General features: G+C 40.9%; 2 protein-coding genes across 20 annotated transcripts in view; one reads left to right on the plus strand and one right to left on the minus strand.

The window, feature by feature from the left end:
* The window catches only part of LOC137589050 (serine/threonine-protein kinase WNK1-like), a 64,903-nt gene extending 45,061 nt beyond the window's left edge, over window positions 1-19,842 (minus strand). For 12 of the 14 annotated variants that reach the window (XM_068306466.1, XM_068306457.1, XM_068306464.1 and 9 more), the window contains exons 1-2: window positions 19,341-19,841; window positions 14,601-16,208 (exon numbers count right to left, since the gene is read on the minus strand). In XM_068306466.1, the coding sequence (XP_068162567.1) occupies window positions 14,601-15,554 (954 nt within the window). In that variant the 5' untranslated portion in view covers window positions 15,555-16,208; window positions 19,341-19,841. Of the gene's footprint in view, window positions 1-14,600; window positions 16,209-19,340 lie in introns of all 14 variants that reach the window. The other 2 variants (XM_068306460.1, XM_068306456.1) reach the window with 2 other exon arrangements.
* The window catches only part of LOC137589054 (ninjurin-2-like), a 35,717-nt gene continuing 27,879 nt past the window's right edge, over window positions 19,840-27,677 (plus strand). For 4 of the 6 annotated variants that reach the window (XM_068306482.1, XM_068306481.1, XM_068306479.1 and 1 more), the window contains exons 1-3: window positions 19,840-19,945; window positions 22,754-22,926; window positions 23,994-24,091. The gene's annotated coding sequence lies outside the window, so the exon portion shown is untranslated. Of the gene's footprint in view, window positions 19,946-22,753; window positions 22,927-23,666; window positions 23,803-23,993; window positions 24,092-27,677 lie in introns of those variants that run through there. The other 2 variants (XM_068306480.1, XM_068306484.1) reach the window with 1 other exon arrangement.

Genomic DNA, 27,677 nt, shown 5'->3' on the forward strand with positions numbered 1-27,677 from the left:
ATAACAACCACATAGATTTTTTTTTTGTTGCACAGGAAATCAAACTTTTTCAACTACATCTGTTTGAGCCTTCACCGTCTGACAACACCCACGGTTCACATGCTCGGAAGGGAACACTAAATTTCACCCACTAGCGTGTCCTTTCCATTTCCGGCCATACTGCCTCATGAATGAGGAAGAAGTTGTTGCACGTTAAGATGAGGACATTTATATTTCTTTCATTCTATCTTCCTGGAGCTTATCTTTTTAAACAAACGGTAAATCAACCCTCTAAACCTGATAGGTTAGATAAAACTCGAGTTCCCGAAGCAAAAAGCAACACAAGTCACCTGTTTTCACAAAGTATTTCTAAGATGGAGAGGAAATCTTCATGAACTATCGGTACCTGGATGCAAAAGTACAAATGGGGAAGGCAGGAAAAGGATGACATAAAGACGACTGCCCAAACGAGGCAACACAGAAAAAAAAGAAGTTTTCACACAATCTGGTTTGACTTGTTGCAGCTAACATGGATTCACAAAAACCCAACTTCACCAACGAGTGGCTATTCTCTTAGTGGCAACTGAATGTAACTTCACCAGGTCGCCAAAGGGCTAAGGAGTGATAAAGAAGAGTGATGAGGGTTTGGCATGCAAACCCAGACGTACAAAGACACACATAAACACACAGATGTACCAGAAATGTGAGATTGCATGCTCACATCCTGTGGAGTCAGCGCAGGACATCAGATATGATTCACGCTTCAAGTTGTCCTCCCCGTTTTTGCCTTCTTCTCTTTTTCCTCTTCTATTTGTCTCAACTAATCTATCATCATTCAACAGGTTTCCCTCAATGGACCGTTTAAACAACCCCCTACGCCGACCCTGAGTTTGACCTCTGACCTTGCTGCTCCACAGGAGCCTCGACCTCCCTGCCTGTGCGTTCTTGTGTGTTTAAAACATACTAGTGTGAAAGCACATATATAGATAGCTGCACATATTTCTTAATATAATACTTCTTTAGTATTCTCAGTCACACAAATGCAAGACAAAAGTTAAATTACAGAATTAATGGAAGTCAAAGCAGAAAATATTCAGCCAAGGACTTATGAGGATGTACACAAATGCATCTTAGCAGGTTTTAAGTGACAGTGTCCTACTGTCAACCTCAATATGTCTATTTATGTGCAAGAGAGCGACATTTAAATAAGACTGGAGAAATAAACTTTCCTCAGCTGTAAACTCTGCTGACAAAAGTCCATCCCTCTTTCTAAAATTAGCAGAGAATGACTTGCTGATTAAGATCAATGTCTCATCCTAACAACTCCAGCTTTCCCTACAGCCAGCCTCTTCTTCTGTGGTATGTTATAGCAATGCAAAGCTGGACACAGTGTGAGAGTAAAGAAGATACTACCTGATGAATGGAAGAGAGAAGAGAAGAGAAGAGAAGAGAAGAGAAAAGAAGAGAAAAGAAGAGAAAAGAAGAGAAAAGAAGAGAAAAGAAGAGAAAAGAAGAGAAAAGAAGAGAGAAGATGAGATGAGAGGAGAGGAGAGGGTAAATAAAAAAGGGAGACCTAAAATATGAATCATGCGGTGCTCTTGCTGCTGCTAACACCACCAGCCCACGGGACTACTATTTATAGACAAAGAGGGGTAGAAAGAGAGTGAAATGACAGAGCGAAAGAAGAGAAGTTCAGAGACAAACAGCAGAAAAACAGTGAATAGAAAATGAGACAAGTGAAAGGACGATGGAGACAAAAAGGAGGACATAAAGAGTCTGAAGAGAAGCGAAGCGGGCAGGAGAAGCCAACGGGGGGGAACGATGACATAATCACCAGACTGAGAAAAAAGCAGGGTCAAATTTTGGATGTCTGGAGCATGGATAGAATGACACATTGAAAATGGAGAAACAGAGAACAAAGGAATGGTCTAAGTGATGGAAAAGTGCAGTTATTACAGGTGTAAGTGCCTGTTCATGGGATGAGTCAGTGGGAAAAGGAAATTTGCCAACACAACATGAGTTAACAGGTCATTTCAAGAGAAGCTTAGTCTACATCTGCTTAGTCTAAGATTCAACCTGTCCGATCACTCGAAACCCACAATCTGTTAATGAATTCACCAAAAAGTCACCCTAACACCTTCAGATTCCATACAAAATATTCTTTATTGTGTTTTCTGACAGAGGAAAAGACTTGTTAAGCCATATGTTGGGCAAAACACAAACCAGAATCCGTGCAACATAAAAGACCTCAAACTAGATGAGATTACTGACGATGAAAATATCGCACAATCAGAGACATGTTGAGACAACGGTGACAAACAACGGAACATATGATGACATTGTTTGGTTTGGGTGCCAATTAGACCCGTGGAGAGTCGATGCATTCTCACAGAAACACATTTGGCCATTGCTCAATATTTACCCAGATGGATTGATCTGTAATGTGTGTTGAAAGACTAACACACCTGTGTTCGTCAGTTCTGAAGAAGTTTCTCAAAGGTGGTTAAGTTACAATTTTTTGACAACTCTCCAATGTCATTTTCACCCCTATCTCTCTTTTGTATCTGCTTCTTCTCATCCTTCCCCTTTGCCCTCTTCAAGCTACTGAGCCAAAACAGAGCTAATGTTTGGGCTAATTAAGGAGCTTCCTCCTACCCCTGAGTCAAAGCTCATATATGTGCTTTCACCAAAAAAAGAAGCTTTCTGAAGTTTTCTAATCGGACAGTTGGAAGCAGCAGGATAGGACGGTGAGAAAAAAGTAGTGCTTTTAGAAATAGGAAACGTCATTTCACGACAAACCGTTCTTACAAACTCTTGCAGAATTGCTTTTGCATAACCAAATATAATTGAAACAACTGCATGCAATGTTAAACAAAAATGTAAATTACATTTCACCCAGTTCAAATTTTAGTTACTCCTTAAACTATTATCACTGTAGGATTGTGAGTCTTAGAAAAGCAATTTGTCATCTCAGATGTAACCTTTTCAGATGTAACCTCAGATGTAACCTAAAGTTTCCCATCTGTCCGTCAACGATTCATTTCAAACGTTTCCTTTGTATGCCCATTCTTTCAGGATGTGTCACCCTGATTTGCATATTACACATTAATAAAATATCAGACTACTGGCCACAGCCATTGCCGCTATAATTTTCACATTATTGTCTGACATGCCGCTCTGAGTTATGTAATCTCTTTGGGTATGTGGCTGTTGAATATGCCTTCAGAATATGCTAGCTTGGACTTCTAACAAGCCAAAAGGCAGCCGTTGATGTCTATATTTGCTTTTACTTCTGCTAATTAAAATGTTAAAATGCTTGCCAAAAAGTGAACATTGCTGACACCATCACCTGACCAAGGTCATATATCTGGAGGCCCTTTGTGGTCAACTTGTAATTGAGTTAATCGTGTAGCATTAACATAATTAAAGGTTTCACCATCCTCACAGCGAAAATGGATTCAGTGCGAAAGTATACAAAAACTACATAGATGTTAACACAGGTATTGTAGCTGAAAGTAACTCTAAAACACTGTCTGGGAAGCTGATGTGTGATCGCAAACAGGAAGCCAGTGTTCCGCGAGTAAATGAGGTGTGACGTATAACAAAGCTATGTAGGTGTCGTTGACTTCGCTGCTAAGTGTTTCTAGCATTCCCAGTTGTGAAAAGCAGAGAGGAGAAAAAACCCCTTCATGATGAAGCAACAGAAATATAAGACACCAGCAGTAGCCAGTGTGCAGATGTGACAAAGGCTTTGTGGTTTAGCACCACCTGCAACTTTTCGTGTTTTTGGCGTATGCTTCCTACGCATCTGCCTCCAGATGAATTTCATGCAAACTTCTCCTCATAGAGATAAAAATAGGTGTTGAAAAGGAGATAAAGAGCTTTTACAGCCCTGATAATCAGTACTCGATCTTGGTTGGCATCCGTAACGACATCAACACCCTAACTTGTTCTTTTGCAAACAAAGCCACATGGCTATGCATGAATGCATGCCGGCCCACACATCAAACAGACAGGCAGCACAAACAGGAAGGCGTAAGAGCTTAGTGGGGCATGTGTAAGTCGACTCATGACAACAGGATCTCACCTCATACTTCTGGTTTGCTTCACCCGTGATGTTCCCGGAACCAAACCCGCTAAATGCAAAGCACAAAGTGAAGCAGACAGTTTAAAAAATTCCTCTCAGAGTGGAAGATAAACTGCAGCACCAGGTTTGCATAAGAGTAACCGTGCTACTCTTATGCAAAAAATAAAAAAGGCCCAGGGCAGGGGAGCATCTGGATATCCAGTAAAGAATGGAGCAGACAATGCCTAAAGTACACAAGTTAAAAGGGACTAGCATCAGACTGCAGAGGATCCACAGTCCATTACCTTAAAAAGCTCCCTATTAATTTTGGTCTCTCTCTGTCTCTCCTTCCATCTCTTTCTCTTTCGACACATCCAGCTCTCTATCCAGGTTATTTCTGTCCTTCTGAATCCTCTGGTTCTCCTTTCTCCTTGTCTCCGGTGTGTATGTTTTGATGAATTTTTTATAAACACACTTTCTGTTTCCATATTTGTCCCTCTGTCCCAGTCGAAGAGTCTTTTTCTGATATCATGCTGTGAGTTCTCTACACTCATCCATCACTTATAAAGGGGATCGACGCTTGGATCCTTTTTGACATTGCATGCAGATTTAACAGGCACACACTAACCCTAACTCTAAATTTGATATTATTTAGTACTGACCTGACAGAAAATTGAACAATTCTGAATTCATTGCATTCTACTGGTGGAATATTTAAAATGACATTTGTCTGTATAAAATTTCACACAAGAAACCTGTTAAGAAAAAAAGTAGTTCAACATATCCTACAAAACAGTGGAAAAATTTAATCACAATCCACTTAGTCTAAATCAACATTTAAACAGAAAAATAGATTTATAAAATTCATTTGTGCAATAGTAGATGCCCTAAATATTACTTAGAGTGCATGTACAACCAAGCAGAGTACACTTAGTAAATGCAACTCCATTAGCTTTAATCTGCATGATACACACCCTAGCATGCGCACACACACACACACACACACACACACACTTGAAGAAGCACAGATATTTCCACTCAAATATTAATGGAGTCAGAATGAATGAACATTTTCAGGCGGGGGGGGGGGGGGTACATAACAAATTGAAAAGACAGCTCAACACAAACTGCATATATCCATTCAAACAAAAGAAGGACGACAGTAAATAAACAGACATGACCTCTCTGTCAACCCTGCTTTGTTAAAAATTGAGGCGTGTTTGTGTGTGTGTGTATGTGTGTGTGTGTGTGTGTGTGTGTGTGTGTGTGTGTGTGTGTGTGTGTGTGTGTGTCTGTGTGTGTGTGTGTGCGTGTGGTCATGAAACCAGGAAAGATGGGTGGGACACTGTTTGACTTGCATGTTACGTAAAAAAATTGGAATGTTTTGAGACACCTCAGGTTGAGGTACGACCTCGAGTGCTTTGTTCTCAAGTGAAGATTCTTGGATGATTCTTTTTCGTGCTATTTTTAGATCAAGCTTGCAAATGCAATGCATGCAATGTAAAACAAAAATGTAAATTACATTTCACCTAGTTCAAATTTGAGTTACTCTGTAAACTTTAACTATCACTGTACGATTGTGAGTACTAGAGAAGTAATTTGTGTTTTCACGTGTCGGGCTAAAAAGACCAAATTTGCTGGAAGAGGCGAGGTCATAAGTAAAAATCGGGAACGCTGACGGTGATCTGTGAATCATCTATGAGTACTTAATGATTTATATTAAAATCCATGGATGCAGCTGTTCATCCTCACACCCGTCCTGCGGTATTAGAAGGGACATAAGGGGCTTTCTCGTTTGAATCAAAAGGCACTGAGGAAGACATGTGACCTCAGTCTGTGGTGATTACATCACACACTGTGGTTTATGAGGGATTGACTCCTCTGGACTCCTAATCTGGTGGCGACGACGTCCTACCTCACTGCCCGTCCATGAATTCCAACCGGTTAAGCACTGAGTCAAACATATCCTACCTGCACTGACTGACATGATAACAAAAAAATGATAACTACCCTTTCTGATGTGGGGGGAGCTAAAAAAAGTACAGTCAATATTTAGTGTGGTAGAAATAAGCAGTGTGTGATGTAATAACCACAATAAAGACAGACTGGGACCTTCCTGTCTGGATAAAGGATAAATATAAATATCTCCTGTCATTTCCTCAGACAGGAACGTAGAACTGCATCCAACCACAGAATTATTATTCCTACACAAGTAATAAAAAGGTACAAAGCTACACAAATAAACTTAACAGAGTCTGACACAAATATATCCGCTTGGACAGTCCCCACTCATTTCTGCTCCAGTTATGGCTCATCAGATGACACTTGGCTGCTTTGCTTCTATAAATAGTACAGAGGAAAAAAAATGAAAGGGAAAAATCCCATCTCTTCCCTCTCCTCCCGTTCCTTCTCCTTAAGAAGAGACAGAACGGGAAGGAGAGACATCGAGACACGAACAGATCATCAATACAACTGTAGTACTCTGGAGTTTGTGCAGCTGTACTTTCCTTTAGTCTATCTCTAAAAGATAGAGGTACGTTTGTTAAGACATATTCAATGGTGGTGCGGAGCTACTACAGATGCACTTTGATTGATAGGTGATGTCTGGAAGATGCTGACTTTATTATTTAGTACAAAATTTAAAGAAGGTAAAGATAGTTAGCAAGATATACTGTATATACAGAGAGAGAGAGAGAGAGAGAGAGAGAGAGAGAGAGAGAGAGAGAGAGAGAGAGAGAGAGAGAGAGAGAGAGAGAGAGAGAGAGAGAGAGAGAGAGAGAGAGAGAGAGAGAGAGAGAGAGAGAGAGAGAGAGAGAGAGAGAGAGAGAGAGAGAGAGAGAGAGAGAGAGAGAGAGAGAGAGAGAGAAGATGCATGACACCCAGCACATACATTTATTGTTGGGGGGGAAGGCGGGGGAGGTCACATACCCCACTCCAATCCGCTAAGGAATGACATCTTATCATTGGAATGCGGGATACGATGAAACCAAACCAAGGGGCCCCTCTCCCACACACACACACACACACACACACACACACACACACACACACACACACACACACACACACACACACACACACAGAAGAGGTGAACAAAGAAACAGGAACTCAGTTACACACACACACACACACACACACACACACACACACACACACACACCCCAATACTTAAAACAAAGAGAAGACACACCAGACCTCGATGAGCAGACTGAAGGTCGCTTCACATCCATTCAGACAAGTGGCAGTAAAAAGACTGAATCTATTTTAGAAGGAATAAACAATTCACCCCCCCCCCCCCCCACACACACACACACACGCACACAGGAGGTCTACAGAACAGGTATCCAACCCTGCAGGCGCTGCTGTGATCCGTTGCTATCACACATCCTTACCTGTTACTGTCTGGCGCCCCTCATTTTTGATGAGTCGGTGCAACGTTATTTCAGTTTCAAATGAATTTTAAAATGGATTTCAATGGATTTTCAAATCAATACAATTCCTGACCTGGGACACCCCTATTTGGATAAAGGAAATGAATAAATTCCAAAGGAATTAGTCCCCATCATCCTGTATAAATGCATACCGGGTGGGGGTGTCAGACAACTGCTTTAACCATGAAAACCACTTCAGACAGATGCTGACCCCCCCCCCCCCCACATCACAGTGGAGTTGCCTCTGGGATCTGCTGTCAGTCACAAAACAATACCAACACAATACTAAAGTTAAGTAGTGAAGATCTCACCACACTGGGTGTGGCTTCAGTCTTTGGGAGGAATTAGAAGTTGTTCTTCTAATCCCAGATTTGTCACTTCAAAACAATGTGACCCAATCCCATCCGCTGATCCGCAGCTGTTGGCCAATAGCAGTTCTGAATTTCCAGGAAGTGATTAGCCCTCACAATGTCGGTATTGTTTTACAGTTTCCTGGCAAAAAACTGATAAAATGCAAAAGACAATACACCTCTTTTCACTAACCAGGCACACTTTTTACGATTAGTCATGCTATTGCAGACTTTCCTTGAGAATGCTGAATGTAATAGTGCTGCAGTTGTATTGTGGGTTTGACTGCAGATGTGCACAAACCCAACACACAATGTTAAATATTCCTATGGGGGGTCGACATAGATTGTAGATGCCTAAATCAAAAATTTTGGGGGATAAAAAAGAAGAAATGATGACAAAAAGATGATAACAGAATGAATGTGTCAGCAACAGAGGGTGAATTGGACAAAAAAAGTCCCACCTCTTCATTTTGGTGCATGAAGTCTGAGGAGAGAAATGAGACTAATGTCAGGGGGAAGGGATTAAGATGAAAAGAGAAACAGACGAGAGAAAGAAAATACTGAGTGGAGCAAGAACAGAGGGGAGGGATGAAGAGAAGGAGGAGCAAAACGTCACCGGTTATAACGAAAAACAGAAAAACAGAGAGAGAACATAAGTTATGTCATCATGTCTCACTTGCAAGTCATCTAAGGTTCGCCCCTGATGCACATTTTAATGCACACACATTCAGTCCCTGTATCAGCTGTAGGCAAGCACGGACACACACACAACACTGACGCACGCCAATAGATCCGAGGCGATTACACCGAAGACGCACCGTCAGCAGTTTTCTTCTGGAAGTGCCAAAAAAAAGGAACGAGAATAAGGTGCCGAAATACTTCTGAGCTTAGCTATTAAACAAAAGTCACACAAAAAACCCTCAATATTCAAGCAAAAGTCTTATTTCTACGTGAACACAAACAGAGGGAGGTATAAGAGGATTTTTTTTATCAACTTCAGGAGGGGGTCACAAAAATATGTAAATCGTTAGTAAAAATTCCCAAAGCCTCAAAGCCATCAGGAAAGATTTATGTGTGCGCTCTAATGCCTTATTCCCATGGGTGGAAGGTCTAGACGAGATGCAGTATTTTTAACCGTATTTCAACGACTCAACAGCATCGCACGCTTATCCAGTCACATAACTTGAATCAGTACTTGGGTCATGTGACACTTTGGCCCGCCTCCCTTAAATGAATGGTGATGAATTTCTTAAAGGTGGGGAATGGGTGGTCTGACCTTTCCATTCGTCACCGGGTGGGGGAACGCTGACGAACACACACACATTACACGGAAGGAAGCACAGGGATGCTCTTTGTGCATGAGGAAGTGTCAGCTCGCACGTCTCCCTTCCTTTGTCGCTCACAGCCGGTTAGTGACACTCAACTGAAAGACAGAGGGAGTCCAAGAGTAGATACTGACTGAAAAAATGAATGAGAAACAGATTCTCTCCATCATGAGTCTTAGATGGGATGAAGATGTGTTAAACATTCAGTAACCTTTCAATCCGTATTTGTCTGTGATGATTATGTAGATGGATCCAACTTATATCTTCAGGATGACTGATAGATCCCCCAAACGGACACACAAGTGTTACTTTATAGTCAGTTTTTAGAGAGGCTTTATGAGCCTGGTTCTCATGATAACTGAGTGGTGATCGTTTTCTATTGGCTGATGGTGACCTTTCATCCTGGCTATAACAGAAAAAAAAACAAAAAGCTGCTGCTTGGCCAGCTGTAAACTCAGGTGGTTCTGAAACGGCTTTGTCCACAAAGCCATCTGTCCATCACAGGAAACACTTCCTCTTTATGTTTTTATTATGAAGCAGTCCAGCTCATCCACAGAGACCGTACACCTCCACCAAAGGACATCGTCTCCCCACCATTTGCATCACTGTTTATATTCAACAAGCTCATTTTGATTTTTTTTTTTCACTATTGCCTGTGTAGCTCCTCGGTTGTCCAGGTCATGGTTATCCAAAGCTGTTTAAATCAGTCCACTGGACTTTAGGAATGTTTCTTGAAGACATTTCTTCTCTCATCCAAGAGGCTTCTTCAGTTCTTTTGGTAGCTGGTCTTGTCCCAGCTATTATAGACACCTATAATCATTTTTTCATACAGGAAGCAGCTGCTTCAGACAAGTCAGCGCTTCCTGTAACAGTGGGCAGACTCTCAGAAATCAATCACCAGCTTGATCTGTTTGAAAAGTTTCATGCAAATCTGCATACAAACAGTAACTCAAATGCAGGCTTACATTCGCGTGTACACATGCAATAGCATAGGTGCTAATAAGAAAAAGGGGTGCAGGGTAATGCATTTGAAGACATTCTTTAAAAAATTTACCTGTACAAGAAAATTGTTTTAATTGCGGACGTAGTTTCCTGACATTCTGTCTTGTGTGTGCTGGGGTTACTAAAAGTATTTTATAGCAACTACGGAATCAATCAGGAATGAGAACTATCCTGACACAGCTGCACAGGTTGCTGTTTTGTCAGGGAAATCTGAACCTCTGGAAAGTCTAACCGTTTCCCCTTGGCTGCGCCACTCTGGAATAAGCCAGGATAAGGGATATTTATCTTTCAGTTCTACTCCCTTTAATACACGTCAACTAGTGCAACAAATGCTCATAATATTAGAATTTCAGGAATTCTAACGGTGGCATTTCAGCTGAGAAGCTTATCATCATATTCCATTTTCATATCTAGCACATGTGCACATGCTTTAATGAATTACTTGTCTGTATCCTAAACCTTGTAATTTGGTTATTTGCAATAGAGAATCCTTTGTTCAGCGCCTCTGGCACATAACACTGTTAAAACGACAAATACAGAAACTTGACAACACCATCAGTTGCTTAATCTTGTGCCCCTCTACCCCCAACATGATCTCTTGTTCCGGCCTCTACCCTTTCACCATCACATTGGCAGATTTTAGGCCAGCAGTGGGTTAAAATTGGGTCATAGCTGTAAACAAATTGATGCAAAGCTAAAATTAGACACTGTGGGCTTTAGTTTTTGCCTTGACTACAGTGATATCATTGAGTTATGTATAAATTCAGTGCAGCAGATACAGCAGGAGAATAGAAAATTGTATATAATAGATGGGATGAAGATGTGTTGAACACATCTTCATCATACTCGTGCAATATCTGTGCATGGCAAAAGTGCTGAGCTCAGGGTCCCAACGTAAGGCAAGGATTGAATGACCAATAATGAAGGGGAGCCTCAAGAGAGAGAGAGAGAGAGAGAGAGAGAGAGAGAGAGAGAGAGAGAGAGAGAGAGAGAGAGAGAGAGAGAGAGAGAGAGAGAGAGAGAGAGAGAGAGTGTGTGTGTGTGTGTGTGTCTGTGTGTGTGGAGGGGGTTAATCCAACTTGCCTTGGTGTTGAGGGGAAATTTCAAGGTCTTTTCAGTGCTAGTGAAGCTGACACCCTAAAGTCTCTCTCTCCCTCTCCTTCTTACACACACACACACACACACACACACACACACGCTCGTTCGTTCACTCACTCACTTGGGGTCGCCTCTTTTCTTCCTCAGTAGCTCCTCTCTCCTCCTCCTCCTTCCCTTTCATTTCCTTTGTCTACTCCATTTTTTTCCTCCATCCCCTGAACTCCCACAACAATCACCTCCCACTTCCTTAAACTCCTGCTCTTGATATCTCGCGCTGCCTTCATCCTTTTCCTCCTCACATCCTCTGACCACCTGTCTCCCAAAAGTTAACCAAAAATGAATGCTTCGCCATTTCCTCCTGATTCTTTTTTTTTACATCTCTGTCACACTCTACCCCCTCTGGTAAAAAGCAGTTGAACAGGCTGCTAGTGCTTCGGACACAACAGGGTTGCCCCTTGACCTCCACCCCCTTCCCCCTATCCCTGACCTCTTGGAGTGTTGAATTTCTCTGCTTTCTCTGTCTACTTCTTCGTCTATTTCACATCTTTTTACTGCCTTGTAGTTGACTCACTCCATTAATTTTATCTTCTTTTCTTGGGACATGTTTGCAGAAGTGTTTTCATTGAGTGGGTATTGTTGTAACTGTGTGATCACCCCACCAGCTCCTCGCTGCTCCTCTTTTTAAACTACAACTATTCATCCCTGGACTGATAAAACCACTTTCAAAAAGCAGCACATTATTGCTTTTGATAACCCAGGACAAGCAAACATTTCACGCTCCTTCTGTCCTTCAAATACAGTCATTATTTGTCAAGCCAGAAAGATGCAGATAGAAAAATACTGAAGCCTCACTTGTCAATTTTGCGCAATTTTTGTCAGCATCTTCTTTCCTGTCCATTAAGTCTCAGTCCCACAGAAAAAGTATCTTTCTGGCTCTTCTTATCTAATCATTGATCTTCACTTAAAGATTAAAGAAAAAAAAAATCAAATCTCACCGTCCTTTCTTTCAGTCTATGGAAGATGGCTTTACCATTCCATCAGATGCCCAAAACTCATGTGATCTATCATTGAAACACACACGTAGTCACTTTACAATTCAATCACAGTTGTATATATTCAGGAGTCAAAGGGATGTAAACACACACACACACACACACACACACATATTATATATATATATATATATATATATATATATAATATATATATATATATGCATGTACTAACATTCTTTGCATGTAGAAATGCAACAACTTCCGAATGGTCCTGACTCCCACAGATCTCTAGTTCCACGTGCCCACCCAGTGAGCAAATGTGATTGGTTGTGTTTGTGCAGACTGCGTGTGTGTGTGTGTGTGTGTGTGTGTGTGTGTGTGTGTGTGTGTGTGTGTGTGTGTGTGTGTGTGTGTGTGTGAGTGTGTGTAAAGCTACTCCTATCCTTCTGCCACATGTCAGCAGTTGCTCAGTCATCTTTGACACACAGGATTAGTGCCAGACCCTGTAGACGAGTACTTGTCTCTGCAAGCACGAAGCCTAGTTACCTCAGGCCTACCCTATAAAATCACAGGCAGTATATGATCTTTGAAATAAACATTCAGGAAAGTCATCCGGGATATTTGCCACTTTGTATTGACCATTCAGTTAAAATTTATTACAAATTTCACAAGGAAATTCAATCCGGGTCGAGTCCGGCCGATTTATCCCCCTTTGACCTGGAGCACCGCCACAATTTTTTTCCCTTTATTTTAACAAACAAGAGAGAAACTGAGAAAGAAAAAGAAAAAGGGGCATTAGGAACAGAGGGAGAGAGAGCACTGGACAGCAGTTGTTTTCCAATAAACAAGTCACCGTTTCCTAGACACCGGACTTCAGGCGAAGATGATTTTAGCTCCTGGGACTCAGAGAGACTCGAGGAGCATCTTGTGATGGAGATGACAGGGAAAACAAACAAATGGATAGCTGAAAAACAAAGTGTTGATCGCACAGCTTCACTTCATATGATACAATCAAAGAGCTATTTTCCCTCCTCTTCACACTTTCAGTCTTTCTCTGTCTGACAAACACTCACTGCGGGAGTCGCATCGATGCACCAGAGCGTAGCGACGACTTCCTGTTTCAAGATGCACAGACCATTTTGTCAACATTTACAAATCTGCAGACTGAGAACAGAAGTTCCTTTAGCCAAAGAAAGACTATACTTGAGCAGCCAGGAGGAAATGACCCTCTTCAAGAGCATCATAACAAGGACAAGTAGGCCAGAGAAGCAAAAGTGTTACTCATTCAAAGCAGAACTTCAACTGGGGGACATACCTTGCCTAAAAGGAATCTCTTTAGCCCTTAATAATGTTGTAAAAAGTAATCCAAAGATACTGCAGAGATCAAGCACTTACATTGCACTCATACAGTCAAACCTCGGTTTTCGAATGCTTCTGTTCTCGACTAAATCGGTTTTGTGACCAGAAAATCTGAGAATTTTACGTCTCTGAACTCGACCAAAATTCGGCTCTCGACCAAACCGAAAGAAGCCGAGCGTACCTGAACGTGACTCACTCGGGAGCCAAGCGAACTCGAATGCCCTGGATGCTTCCTCCGTAGCGCATTCGTGTTCAAAGTTCGATAGGATATCTTTTATTAAAATAAAACACTGTGTCTATTTCTACCCCTTTTTATTTATGGTATAGTATACAGTGCAGTTCATGTTGTAAAATAGTTTTAAAAAATTAGAAAAAGTTTTTTTTTAGAATTGGAACGGATTAAAATTATTTACATTAATTATAATGGGAAAAAGTTTCGGATTTCGAACAACTCGCTTTTCGAACAGCCTTCTGGAACGGATTATGTTCGAAAACCGAGGGTTGACTGAACCGAGGGTATTTATATTGCACTCAAATGTATACCATCCAATTTGTGCTGGCACTGTAGCACCCATTGATTAATAAACACAAGTCCATGCTGGAACGGTGCATCCTTGAAAAATCACAGGAAAAGAAGTTCAACAACGACAAGCAGGAGGTGAACCTCCTAAGTCATTCGAAATCAGAGTAACCCGAGTAAGGTTTGACAGAATCTGATATACTGTACATACATCTATCCAGGATGTCACCTTCAACAACATGTCAATATTTTTCTGATATCATTCCATGAGAATTCCTACCAGAAAGCATGTGGATGAGCAGGAAGTTCTCACTTGTTGACAAACTTGAAATCTCAGTAGATTTTACTTTTACTTACTACAAACAACTGTTACCTGCAGCTACTGGAAAGATTTCATAAAGCAAGAAAAAAACGCAACCACACAACGACATTTAAGTACGGACCACAGAAGAAGGTAAAGTTTGTGTGGACTCACCTGGAGTTCACACCACGCCACCTCCACAGTAGTCTCAGTATCCAGCCCCTTGTACACAGTCTTAAAAGATCCTCTCCCAATCTCAATGTCAAATTTAAGGAAGCGTCCGTCTGGCGAAGTTCCCACAGCTTTCGTTTCTGCCTCTTCTATGTCCTCTTGTACTCGTTTCTCCGCTTCCCTCTGCTCCGCCCTTGCTTTCGCTTGCCCCTTCTCCTCCTCCGTCTCCTTCTCCTTCTCCTCGCTCGGACTGCTAACGCTACCCTCGTATACATTTTCTATTACCTTTCCATCTTTCAATACTTGCACGTTCTCTGACCCTCTGGGATGCAACGTGACTTCAGGTTGTTTGCATTCAGTTTTGTTGCTAACATCCAATACTGTCGGGCTGGGCTCTTTCACTGCTCCCTCTACACTGTGTTCAACACTGGCGCTTGTGGTTGCAGCAACCGTGATATTGCCCACAACTAAATTTTCCTCAGCATTTTGTACGTGGCCCTCTGCAACTGCCTCACCAGGCCCAACATCAGGTTGGAAGATTGATGGTTGTACATTAGGACCTCTTGGGATGTTCCCACCCTCAGCGTTGTGTATCCCAGGTCCAGGACCACAGGGCTGTGGGGGGAAGAAGGTGGGAGGCCCTTCACAGTCTGGAGGTGAGGTGAGTATCACGGCTGCCTTGCTGGGCAGGTCCAAGGCTGTGGCGTTGGAGTCGCAAATGACACTCCGCCGGAAGAAGCGATGCTCAGCTGTTTTAGAGTCTCTATCCATGGTGTGGCGCCGACGCTGAACCTCGGGGTGTCCGTCGAGCTTCTCCACCAGGTGTGAATCTGAACTGGCGGCGCCATTCACATTTTTATGCGGGGTTTGGGGTGATGGTACAGGAGAGGCAGAAGCAGGAGAGGAGGCTGGGGCAATGAATTTCACCACTTTACTGCTGCTATTGTGTTCAGACATTCCTCATCAAGGCTCAGTCCACAAAAGAGAAATTCTGTCTGTATAAATAAGGACTTGTTTCACATTACTAATCAAACCTACATGTAAACTGTGTATGCAGGCACGATTCAAGATGAGGATTCTTCATTTGCAAATAAAAAAATCTCTCATGAATCTCCCCAAAAGAAAAAAAACAAAAGCGAAAGGCTTACAGAAACAAAAAAATTCTGTAAATTTTTATTTAACTTTACTTTCTTTTTTCAACTGTTTCAACAAGACCACCAACAGTTTCTATAAGGCCCTTCAGTGCGGGGCTCAAGGAAGCCCCAAGAGAGAGGAAGGGGCCAGACTGAGGAGGGAAGGGATGAAAGACAAGAAGAGAGGGGGTGCAAGCCCTGCAAAACGGTGACCACCGTCAAATTAACATCCAAATCCATCCTGATTCCAACATCCAACGGGGAAAGACCATGACATGGAAGGACCGGATATCTAACAGACCAGTACAGGCAGATGACTCAAAATTTGAATGGAATCCAAGCAGTTACAGCTTGACTTAGAGGTCCGTGTAAGAACGAAGAGCTGATGCCCCTTGGAGAGGGTGCTGGGCTGTGCGGTGGGGCCAGAGGCCAAGTTTGGCCTGGCCTGGCCAGGCCTGATCTGCGTCTGCCTTTGTCACTGAAATTTAACAAAAAAAGAGAAGGAAACAGCTGTAAGACAAAAGTAGATTTATGCAACCAAGTTACCCCCTAAATGACACATTGTTTCCCGTCAGAGTGGCTGAGAGATCATTTAAGCTCCAGATAACATGACATTTAACTGTTGGCCAATATTAAGCTGAATATGAATGACAGATGGAGGATGGGATATTAACATGAGCCAAATCCTGTCATAGTTGTAGTTGCGGTTAGCAAACTCATCCAACTATTAAACAGGGATCAAAACCTCATTTGGGTGTTGTTTTTTTTCTTCAAAATTCAAATAAAAAGTGAGGACCGTATACCAAAAAAGTGAATGTTCACATTCATATTGAGTTCCTTTTACTTGGGTTGAGACTGGGCATAATGATTAATGTTAACAAGAATGAGCTCTGCATCCAAAATCTTTTGTCCCCCCCCCTTTGTTGCCAAATAGTTCATGCAGATGAGCGCGCAACTAATTGCTCCACGTTTCCAAATTTAGCCTGAAGTCACCACTGCCAGGCTAACCTCAAGGTTAGGCCACTCTGTGGCAATTCAGCAGCTTGGCATGGGATGAGAGGAGGCACTCAGAACTGCACGGTAACCCAATGCTTATCTGAGGACGCTGTTCAAGTATCGTACTTTCCATATTGCATGACAGAAACTAACTTGAAGAGCCTCACAGCGAGTCCAATGGATGGTTTATACTCTTTTATCAAGGCATACCTGGCACAGGTATAAAAAGGTAGCTGGCACACAAATCATTCACAGAATACCCATTCGTATTAAACAAGTCATTGCATGTTTTATCGACTCCAGTGGACACGGCGCAATTATCCTTCATTGCCATCTCTGAATGAGTGGAAGGTTTATATAACACACACGGTCTTTATTTTGATCTCGTCACATTTCTATTAATCGCTTGAGCGGTTTTCTCTGATTGCACCTCCTGAGCTGCTGCAACAAGTGAGTTTCCCTCCAATAATGTGATTTTCCTGAAGGAACAAGATGAATAAGTGTCTAGAATTTGAACTGATTTAGTGATTTTGAACTTACTATAAGGGTGGCAGTGGAAAAAAACTGCTCAAACCATTCTACATTTATGAACCCAGATGATGTATAACTGCTTCACGGCAAAGCAGGCTGTACAGCCTGGAAGAATGCCAAATCTTCTCTGTGACAACATGAAGAATGCTCAAATGATGCTTTTAAATTCCGCTTTAAGTGTTCCTGAAAGTCAGCAGCGGCCAAAGGCCGCACCACTGATTACTTCAAGCCCAGCAGTTGTGGTATATCGTCAACTATAGGAAGTCAGTATATGAATAGCACTGAGGAGGCCACAGTAGACATATGCCTCCAGCCTAGCTAGCAGTCTTCTTAATTTATTTACATTTTTTCAAAAAGTATCATGTGCAACTTTATTTGTAGATCAAATATTTGAATAATGACATGTGGTGATTATGGAGCTACTTTGCATATGAGAGCAACTAACTGCCCCAGAGGTTTAAGAGATGCCTAACCAGATTTCTCAGATTCCAGGGCAAGGACTCTACATGAACCAACAACAGTAGTAGCCATTTGAATGAGACCAGACCATCTCACATATGGATAAATCACACTGTTTAGAATTTGGCACAGTACTAACCTTAAATGATCTCATAGAGATGCAGTGGTGAAATTAATTAAAGCTTATGGTGAAAACATCTGTCTTTTTGTTTTTGCGAGAATGACATGCAGCTTATTCAAGGCTTGAGTCATGAGAGGATGGTTAAGTGATTCCACAACAGAGAGGGGAAGTTGTTACAGCAGCCAGAAAACAGAAAATAAAAAGTAATTTATTTTGACAAATTGGTGTTATAATGTAAACTTGGACGCCTTTAAATTCAAATAAAAAACTGCTTTTTTGTGTGATAGAAAAGTATTTATTATAAAAAATAAATGCATCAGGCAGATTTTAATCAAACTTAGTCTCTTAGTTTTCTGTTCAAATCCTAAACTAAATTAAAAACTCACTTGGATTTTAGCCTTACTTTTAAGTCTTTAAAAAGTATTAGCTATTGCATTACCATTTTGTGGCAAACGGTGCTTGCTAAATCTAATTTACATATAAATATTCAAGCATGGCCAAAGTTGACAACTCTGTAAAAGAAATTACAACCATCGCTACTAATATTATTACTAAAACAAAGGACTTATAATTGGTCCTATGAACAGATGTTCAGTTCATGCAAAAATTGAGCAAAATTTTATTAGCGCAGCTTTAGCTCGATACATATGACAATTACTTATGGACCATGCAGCCACCAAAAAAAAAAAGTTTCCATCCAAAACCCTGTGTTTTGCCATTTACTAAGTACAGTAATGCAACCGCCTAGCAATTGTTGTTGATGTTGACTCTTATGACCAGTTACTGCCCTCTTGTGAACTAATCAGTGCCAAATATGGATGGAAGTATGAGAACAATGACAGGTAAACAATTTAAAGCTAACACTTTTATAGGTAAGGAGATCACAAATTACCCTTTTCATTTACAAGTTGCAATAAAAATGAAGAATTATTTGATTACGACTACAACGGTGGTGGTGGTGGTGGTGGTGGATGGATCACCATCTAATATTGTTTGGGGTTCAATGAAGGCTTTGCCCAGCTCTGAATCCCTAAGAATTATTAATATATTTAAAATTAAAAAATGGGCAAAATTGAAAAATGAAGCAATAACAAAGCAAGACATGAAGAAAAAAAAAAGTAAATCCAAGTTCAATAAAGGTTTTGTATTAATTTAAAAAATTGACTTGATTTTTTTTTTTTTTAATTGATCGCAAAACTCAAGCAGAAAACAGGCACGCGCGTCGATAGCTTGGCTAACTTAAAGGATACGTTAACTTAAGTAAAATTACTAATATTGCCTGAATATTAAAATGTTATTTATTTATTTATTCATGTCTTGAGCAGTTTTGTGAGGAGCAAACCGTGCTGCCTGTGGTTTCACTGCTCGCTGTTGAACAAATAAATAAATAAATAAATAAAACGAGGCAATGCAGCAAACTTTACCTACAGGCAGAAGCGAGACACCGGACCGGGTCACGATTCGGATGAAACACCGCATTAAAGCAACAAAAGGTACCGTTACCTCTCACATCAGTGTGGGCTGTGGTGTCACCAAAGGACAAATGTTCTGATAAAAACTTGATTCAAGAGCTTCTGCCTCCTTTGCGGCGGGAATAATGTCAGTTTAGTGCGTCATTTTAAGCCACAGTTGGTTGCTGAAACCCTGGTATTTACTAAAATAGTCCCCGTTAAATAGTCCGGTGAGCGGTACGTGCAGCGAGCCTCCAGCCGACAGACTGACACCTCCCACCGGGTAGAGGAGACAAGTTCGCTCGCTGGCCGCGCGGCAGCTCCGCTACTTCTGTCTGGGTGATGTCTGCGTGCGGGTATTGAAGCGCACCAACAGGCACGAGTCTCACCCCAGGATGCTATATCCTCATCCGGATCAACATCCAGCGCCGCTCCCGCCGCTCCTCTCGGCTGATGTGCAGCAATTAATCCACCGCGAGTCACTGTTATTCCCGGTTTTCAAGCACCGGACAGCGGATCAGTCGGCTCTCTGCTCTTCTCTGGCGATGACTCGACAAGGCGACCCGCAAGGCTTTCACGCAGACGTGCCGCATCAAGTCCGCCATCGTTAACCGGAGTGATACAGGAAATGGAGGGCTCCTTCAAAATAAAATAAACGTAAGAATTCTGCGCATAACACGAACTTTAAAAAACCTTCCTCGACTAAACTCAGCAAAGACTGTACATTTTTGTAAGGTATTTTTTCTGGGATGGACAAGTATTTGTGACATCGCTGTAAAGCTTCAATCCAGTTTACTCCCTCAAGTGATATTTCTTATTTTGAAAGAACTGTGTGATTTGTCTGATCTGAGAGATTCATTTGCGAAGAGGAAGTTTTAAAGTTTTCTGGTTTGTAATGTGCTGCAAAGCTTTCAGGGAAATATCTTACAAAAGTTAGGGTATAATTTGTGTGATATTTTTTTCCTTTTAATGCAAACTAAATAGTGGTGCCTTTTTTTTAAATGACAAATCAGAATTCCGTCAAAGTTCCTGCAATTACATTAATTGTTATTATCAGGTATTTTAAGTAGTCCAAACAAATTAAGTGTTCTTTCTAAATTTATTAATTGTGCAATAATCGCTAATATATGTCTGACTAGCAGTCAAACATCATTCTTAAAAAATCTATACTGTAGTACGGTAACATTAAGTTGCTTTGCTGGCACATTTTTATATCTACATGACAAAGGAAGTGCTTTTTTTATTACGGTGATCTTGACACTTATAGCCAGAGGCAACAGTATCATGAACTCTACATAATACATACATAATAAGTACACCTAGTTCTTGTTTCAAATATTGAAAACCTTGTAGATGTCTTTCATGACAACTGTTCATCAATGATGACTGATGTTTGCTGACATGTATGCCCTCCTATACAGACACTCTCACGCCACCCTCTCTCTCCCCTTCTCTCTCGCACTCTTTCTCTCTTTGTACTTTCTTATTCATGTGTGCCATCATACCAGTTATTTATTCGTGACAAATCTCTATATTTTTTTTAAAATCTCGTTCATATGTGTAGGTCATTATGAAAAAGAGACCCTGACATTTGATTTAGTGCTGGATTTCAACATTTTTTCCAAAAACCATGCGATATGATTTCTCCATACACAGTTACGGGATCTCTTGGCACATTCGAGGTGCGGAGAACGTTCAGTTCGGAACATTCAGGATTGCGTGTCTGCTGTTTGCAGATGATGTGGTTCTCTTGGCCTCGACAGTGGTTTGCAGCCAAGTGTGAAGTGGATGGTATGAGAAACATCACCTCTGAATGTGAGGTCATGGTTCTCTGGTTGAAATTGGTCGACTGGTCCTTTCAAGTTGTTGGGGATTTTCGCTGCCTCAGGCTCGGACTTTAAGTATCTTGGAGTGTTAAGTGGGGTGGACAGTGGACAGTTTGGCGTGTCATCAGCCGTAATGGACACATTGAGAGGCCATCATGGTGAAGACAGAGCTGAACTAGAAGGCGACACCTTCCTTGAGTCGATCTACATTCCAACGCTGTGCAGTAGCCATAACCTCTGTGAAACAATGAGACATTGCATAGAGGCATCTGACATGGGCTTCTTTCATGGGGGAGCTTGGCTCAGCCTTAGAGACCGGTTCAGAAGGGATATCTGATCAGTCAGAGTCAGAGCTCACAGTTTCTGGCTTCTTTGCATCAGAAAGAGTCAGATGAGGTAATATGACAATTTGATTAGGAGGCCTCAAAGAAATTTTGGAGTGTTCCAGACACAATCAAACTGGGGGAAACCTGTTGTAGAACCTGAATTCGCTGGAGGGATTTAATGAATCATCTGAATTGAAATCGCCTCTCAGGGAGGGTGGATGGATGGATGGACTATCTTGTGTTATCCTGATTATAGAAATCCCATAATATTTTTGCACTTTTGTAGCTTTAACTAAAGGCAAGTTAACAGAAAGAGACCTGCAATCACCAAATGTCATTTGCAGTCTTGTTTTTTCCCCAAATGTTAAATAGATTTTATTGGGAAAAATACTCCCAAATTCCATTTAAATACAAGATTTCTCTCCTTCACTGGTCTACGATCTTTAAGCCTTATTGACTAATGTATACATTACTGCCTTATCAATTGTTGCTGTTATCTGAGCCTCAGCTCTTAATAGCGAGATAAGCTATCCAGTATTGCTGCCGCGCAATCGGCAAACACTCCAGAAATTGTGGACGTTTACTCTAGATGTTTTGACATCTGCATATCTTTAAGGCAGGTGCACCGCCGGGGTTCATGGACGTTTGAATCGTGTTGTTATCAAGGGTTGGTATTTGCCTCTGGTGCTTCCATACAGACAATTTCACTCAGTTTGCTTCCTGATTCCTTACCTCTGTGTATGTGTGTGTGTGTGTGTGTGTGTGTGTGTGTGTGTGTGTGTGTGTGTATGTGTGTGTGTGTGTGTGTGTGTGTGTGTGTGTGTGTGTGTGTGTGCATTTGTGGTGGAGTGCTTGTTTGCCTGTGTACACGCATGCTGCACATGTTTATCCTGCACGTTGCTTAAGGCGTTGAAACTATATGCAGGGTTGCCACATCAACTTCAGAGCAAGTCAGGACTTAACACACTTTTAGAAAATACACAAAAAAGCTAGTGAATGCCTATAATGTCCAGAGTGTGTTTGTGACTACCAGCAGTTGTTCTGCTGTGAATTGCATCCAAAATGTTTTGTCTTTTGTCATTGAATTCTCCATAAATATCATCCATCTATGATTTATCATGAGTATCTAAGCATTACGTTGTTTTGATTGAAGGATTATTGGGAAAGAAAATGTGGGTTAAGTCAAAATCCTGCAGGGTATAGCTTCTGTGTGATTGTTATCACTGGTATGTAGGCATTCTCTTTTCTTTCAGTGCGCCGTAAATCTGCCATCAGGATGACTGATTTATCCTCTTCCTCTGACTTCCTCTCAGCCCAGACCTGTACTTGAGTTGACGTGGAGGATTGGCCAACCCAGTTTGCATCAACCATCGTAGAAGGGGCAGTAGAATGGAAGTGGACCTGCTGTTACGCCTGAGGGTAACTGTTTTAGAAGAAGCTGTGAAGCAAGAGGCTTCAGTGAAGTGAAAAGACACCCTTAACAGCTGTAAGATGTTCCATATTTCACTTATTCCACAAGGTGTTAACACTGTGTTTCTCTTACTCTAGGCTTGACATGAGAAGAACGACAAGTAACATCTATAGCACGCTCACAGCATATGCTAAAGGGCTAATGATAGCAGTTCATCTATTTGTTGGCAGGATAATGAAAACTAGTGTTTTGATGTTCATGAAACTTGTTAGAAGGATGGAGCATAGGCCAGGAAAGTATCCATAAAATTCTGGGGTAGATACAAAATGGGGTGAAACTTTAAATCATCATCTCTCAGAATTGGATTCATTCACAGGTTCATTTTGGTGGCTGAAATGTTGCAACGTTGACTTTAATTCGTGACTTGGAAATTTGTCAACGCTTCCTGTGTGTTCTGTTTTCTTCTTCTACTTATTTCTAACTACAAGAAATATTACACTGTTTTTTTCTCTTAGCTCTGCACTTTTTTCCTTGACTCATTGACAAAAATACATTAGAACATATTATTGTCTTTGGAGTTCAAGAATATTTTATTTTCAAATTTATTTCCAGTAGATATTTATTTCCAGTAAACATTATGACAAATTTGTCAAAAAAATAGTTTTATCATTTACGGAGTGACATTTTTCTCTCCGTCTTCTTTACTTCTTCGATTGTTCACTTCACCTTTTATTCAGATGATGATTTTATGAATGGATTGTATTTATTATGATAGATAATTGTAGTACAAGTGTGTTCGTGGTTGTGCAAACAACCTGTGAAGTAACTGAGAGCATGTAGAGAGGAAAAGTGCAAAGGCAGAAGACAATTCTAGGCTCCATTAACAAGCATACGTTACATTTATACTAATTCCTCTCCAGCCCTTCAGCTGTCATCACTCTTTCTGGATGGGTGAGTTTTGATGCTCCGTGGAAAAAGCAATCATGTCTCTTCATGACAACTTGTATTTCCAGAGATCACATTTTTCAGCCCTTCTGGTTTTTTTCCAATTTTTACTAAATGTGGCTGGCATTTCTGTGTCTTGGTGTGAAAAATATGTCATTGCACGGAAAACAAAATTATTTCTTTGCTGTCCCCCCAAGGATAGAGTGTGACCATGCTTGACCCCACTATGTGAAACAATGGTGAAAATGTCTCCTCCCCAACAACAGGCTGAAAAACCTGTTGAAACTCAGCTCAGGTAAGCCAAAAGACCTCAGCACTGCTCTTTCTCCACAAAAATGAACACAGAGGTGTGCTGGCATATTTCAGTCTTTCTCTGTAGTATTCTACCTCTGTCGTTTTTTTACACTCATTAAACTGATTAAGAATTATTAGGCAATATAACCACATTAAAAATTGCACTTTTCTTTAAGATAATTCAGTGTCCTCTAAGACTTTTTCTGCAATGTGACACAAAGAAAATCAAAATACCTTAATTTCATGCACAAAATCTAACTTCCAATAAATATTTCTTTACTACTTCCCATCATTACTATTTAATAAAATATTAAAAGGTCATTTTGACTGAATACAACCTTCCTACCCCTTGCTAATTTCACCTATCAGTCTGCTTTGCACACATGTACAGACACACACAACTGCTTTCAATAAGTGAAGCAACTGGTTGCTCAAGGGCAATTCAACAGAAGCTGAGGTATAGGGTGAGAACTCTCTTCTCATTTCTTCTGTACTGCATGTAGCAACTTCACTCCACTCTGAATTAGGACTGGTGTTCCAGCAAGTCAGCATGCAAGCGGGTGTCACTGTACATCAGAGGCAGTATTTTAAAAGATCACTGGTTGCGACACTGAACCTGTCACTTCCTTCTCTGCAATTCTGCTGCAGTTCTTTGCTTTGGAGTGAGAGTATGCATACAAACCTGTAGAAATACATACATCGTTCTCCAGTTCGTTGCATGATCTATTCTTCTGGAAATGATTACCATACTTTTAATGGAGCTTGCAGAGAACAGCATGTCTTTACTTTAAGAAGCTCGACATACTTTACATTGCTTATGCTGCTAAATAGCTGAGAAGCACAAATAACTTCCTTTCCTTTTATTTTATTGTCTGTAGTCTGGAGGCAGTGAAATGCCACAATTTCTGTACGAACACATCCTGTTGGTGGTGATTTGAACTGTGTTTTAATGTGTAGAAAATACATATAGTACATGATGCACGGCTGTTCCTATTCTACAGAATTATGCTTTCAGCTGTTGTCAAAGCTCATTTGAAATATTTTAAAGGAATTTAACTTTATCCAATCAGGACATTTGCTAAAATTTTACATAACAGAATGGAAATCGGTTCAAAATCAATCTGCAGTACATTTTTCTACCAGACAGGGTCACTAAAGAGTCCAGTCAGTCTAAGTTAATGTATAATTTGACAGACTTCACCTGATTTCCCTATAAACTTTCATTTTCCATCCATTCCTTCTTTCTGTACCTCTGTGGTTAGTAATATCTCCCAGCAGACCGATTGGAAACATATTATTCTACTCAGGCCTGACGAAATGTATCTACACAGGTTTTTACTCCCCCTTGTAACAGTCCAACTTGGAGGTAATTAACATAAATGAGGTTTTGTCTCCCTGTGGGCTGAGGAATAAGTTAAATAGGAACTGCTGTGTTGGTTTGAAGCCGTAATTATATAAGATGGGACAGCCTGAGAAGCAAGTATGAAAGAGGAGATAGTGGTGAAATAGCATGGGAGAAGTTGGTAATTATGCAAAAAATTGTATCAAATCATGTTATTACTAAGTATTTGTAAAAACATTCATGTTTGAGAGATGTCATTCCAACAATTTTGGGAATTTCTCTCCCAAAATTCCACAAGATAACTGGGAACGTGAGAATTATCAGCAAGTGTGTACCTGTCTGGAACCAACTGCATGTGCAGTATATATTTTGCACAAAAGAGCTTAAAATGCAGTAAATTGGTTAAAGGTTACACACTTATGTCAGCTGCGGTTCTCCTTTTTCATGCTAAAGCGACAGCTTACAGCAAACATGTGGAACCAAAATCATGTTGCTGTGCAAAATTTGAAAATGAAAGAGAGCAGGGTCAAGAGAGAGGCTTAACCAGACATGCAATTCTCCTGCAAGACAAAACTGGAGTGCAGAGGGACATTTGACAGGTGGAGGATATTACCATACCATAATTTAATGAGTATCTGAGATATGCTTTAAAATCCAATTTCCTGTTTCACAGAGAGAAAAAAATCAAACGTTTCCTCTGAAATAATGAGTTTAAAGCCACAAAAACATTCCGCGTGAATGTGTATGTGTGTGTGTGTGTGTGTGTGTGCGTGTGTGTGTGTGTGTGTGTGTGTGTGTGTGTGTGTGTGCGTGCGCATGTGTTTTCCAAACACATGCTCTTGTTTAGAAAAAAATGGTAAATTTTCATTTGATGCTGAAATTGGAATAAATTTAGGCCAACAACAAAAACCTTTTTCAGTGGTAAGGAATACTCTATGTGCATTGTATGTGCACATCTGTGTGCATTTATGAATACTAGGCCTCCTCCTCCTCCTGGGTATGTTATTTTTACTCAAAGCCCTCCTGCAGTGACTGCATCAATGAATGTTTATTCACAGCATCTTTGGAAACATCCAATTTTTGATAAAGAGGTACAGCTACATTGCTCCTTCTATAAAAGGGTTTAACGGGGGCTGCAGGGCAGAACGCACTTAAATTGTCATGAATTTTTGACCCACTTTACCTCATAACAACCCTGTTTTTCAAGATGTCAGAAGCAGATAAGTGCTTTTTCATTTGAAAACGTGGTTGTCTGGCCGTGAGTGCAATAACGGTGATGAATGTATGCACACTGCATAGTGTCTATATGTATATTGTAAAAATTAGCAATAATGTATAAATTTTTTGGTTTTTTGTTTATGTAGAAAGGAGATGATTAGTTTAGCTTAGCGAAGAAATGACTTTGACCTGTCTGCGGTGCTGCACAGCTAAGTGAACAAACTGGCTAGTAGCAGCTACGATCAGCAGCAGGTATTGGATACTTCGGTTATCTGTCAATCAGGAAATCATAGTCACTCGAAGTAAAGCAGCCAAAGAAGAAAGTGGTAATGTGAGGTATATCAGTGTGTTTTTAAAATGTAAAAATACAAATGTCAAACTATTCATGCAGTTTATAATGCAAATTAAAGACAAAGTATACATATTCTGCCATTCAAAACATTATTTTACCGACAGGTGTTTAAATCCAATATATTCTATGTTTCCTCATGCAGGTGTAACACATAGAAGCACATGGGCACCTCCTTTTGTCAGATGCAAACTAGTTTGTTGATATTTGCTGATGGTTGAACTCTCAGCAGGATGCCCTGCTCCTTCAGTCGGATGTATTTGCATGTGAAAACAAGAGCGATCCCATATCTGCAGGAGTGTGTCTGCAGGCACACAAACGTTTGATCTGATATTTGCACTGTTATCAGATAGTGTGACACACTACCTGTTGAGCCAGTGTTGGTGTTTGTGCGTGTGTTTTTGTGTCTGCATCAATACGATGCTGGACAAAGGTCCTTTCTTTGCCCGAATGAGAGACTGGCACTGTCTGGCAGCATGTGTTTGCATGTGCATGCATGTATACAGACGGGTCAGCACAGCCTGGTACTCAACGGTTGAAGCCCTATCTTTGTGTGTGTCTGTGTGTGAAACAGAGAGTGTGCATCCAAATAAACTAGACAAAGAGCAATAACACAATACAGAGACAGGCAGCGGATTGTGTATTTACCAGGCATTACACAAAGTGGCTGACCTGATG

Source organism: Antennarius striatus, chromosome 22 (assembly GCF_040054535.1).
Source record: "Antennarius striatus isolate MH-2024 chromosome 22, ASM4005453v1, whole genome shotgun sequence".
NCBI lineage: Eukaryota > Metazoa > Chordata > Actinopteri > Lophiiformes > Antennariidae > Antennarius > Antennarius striatus.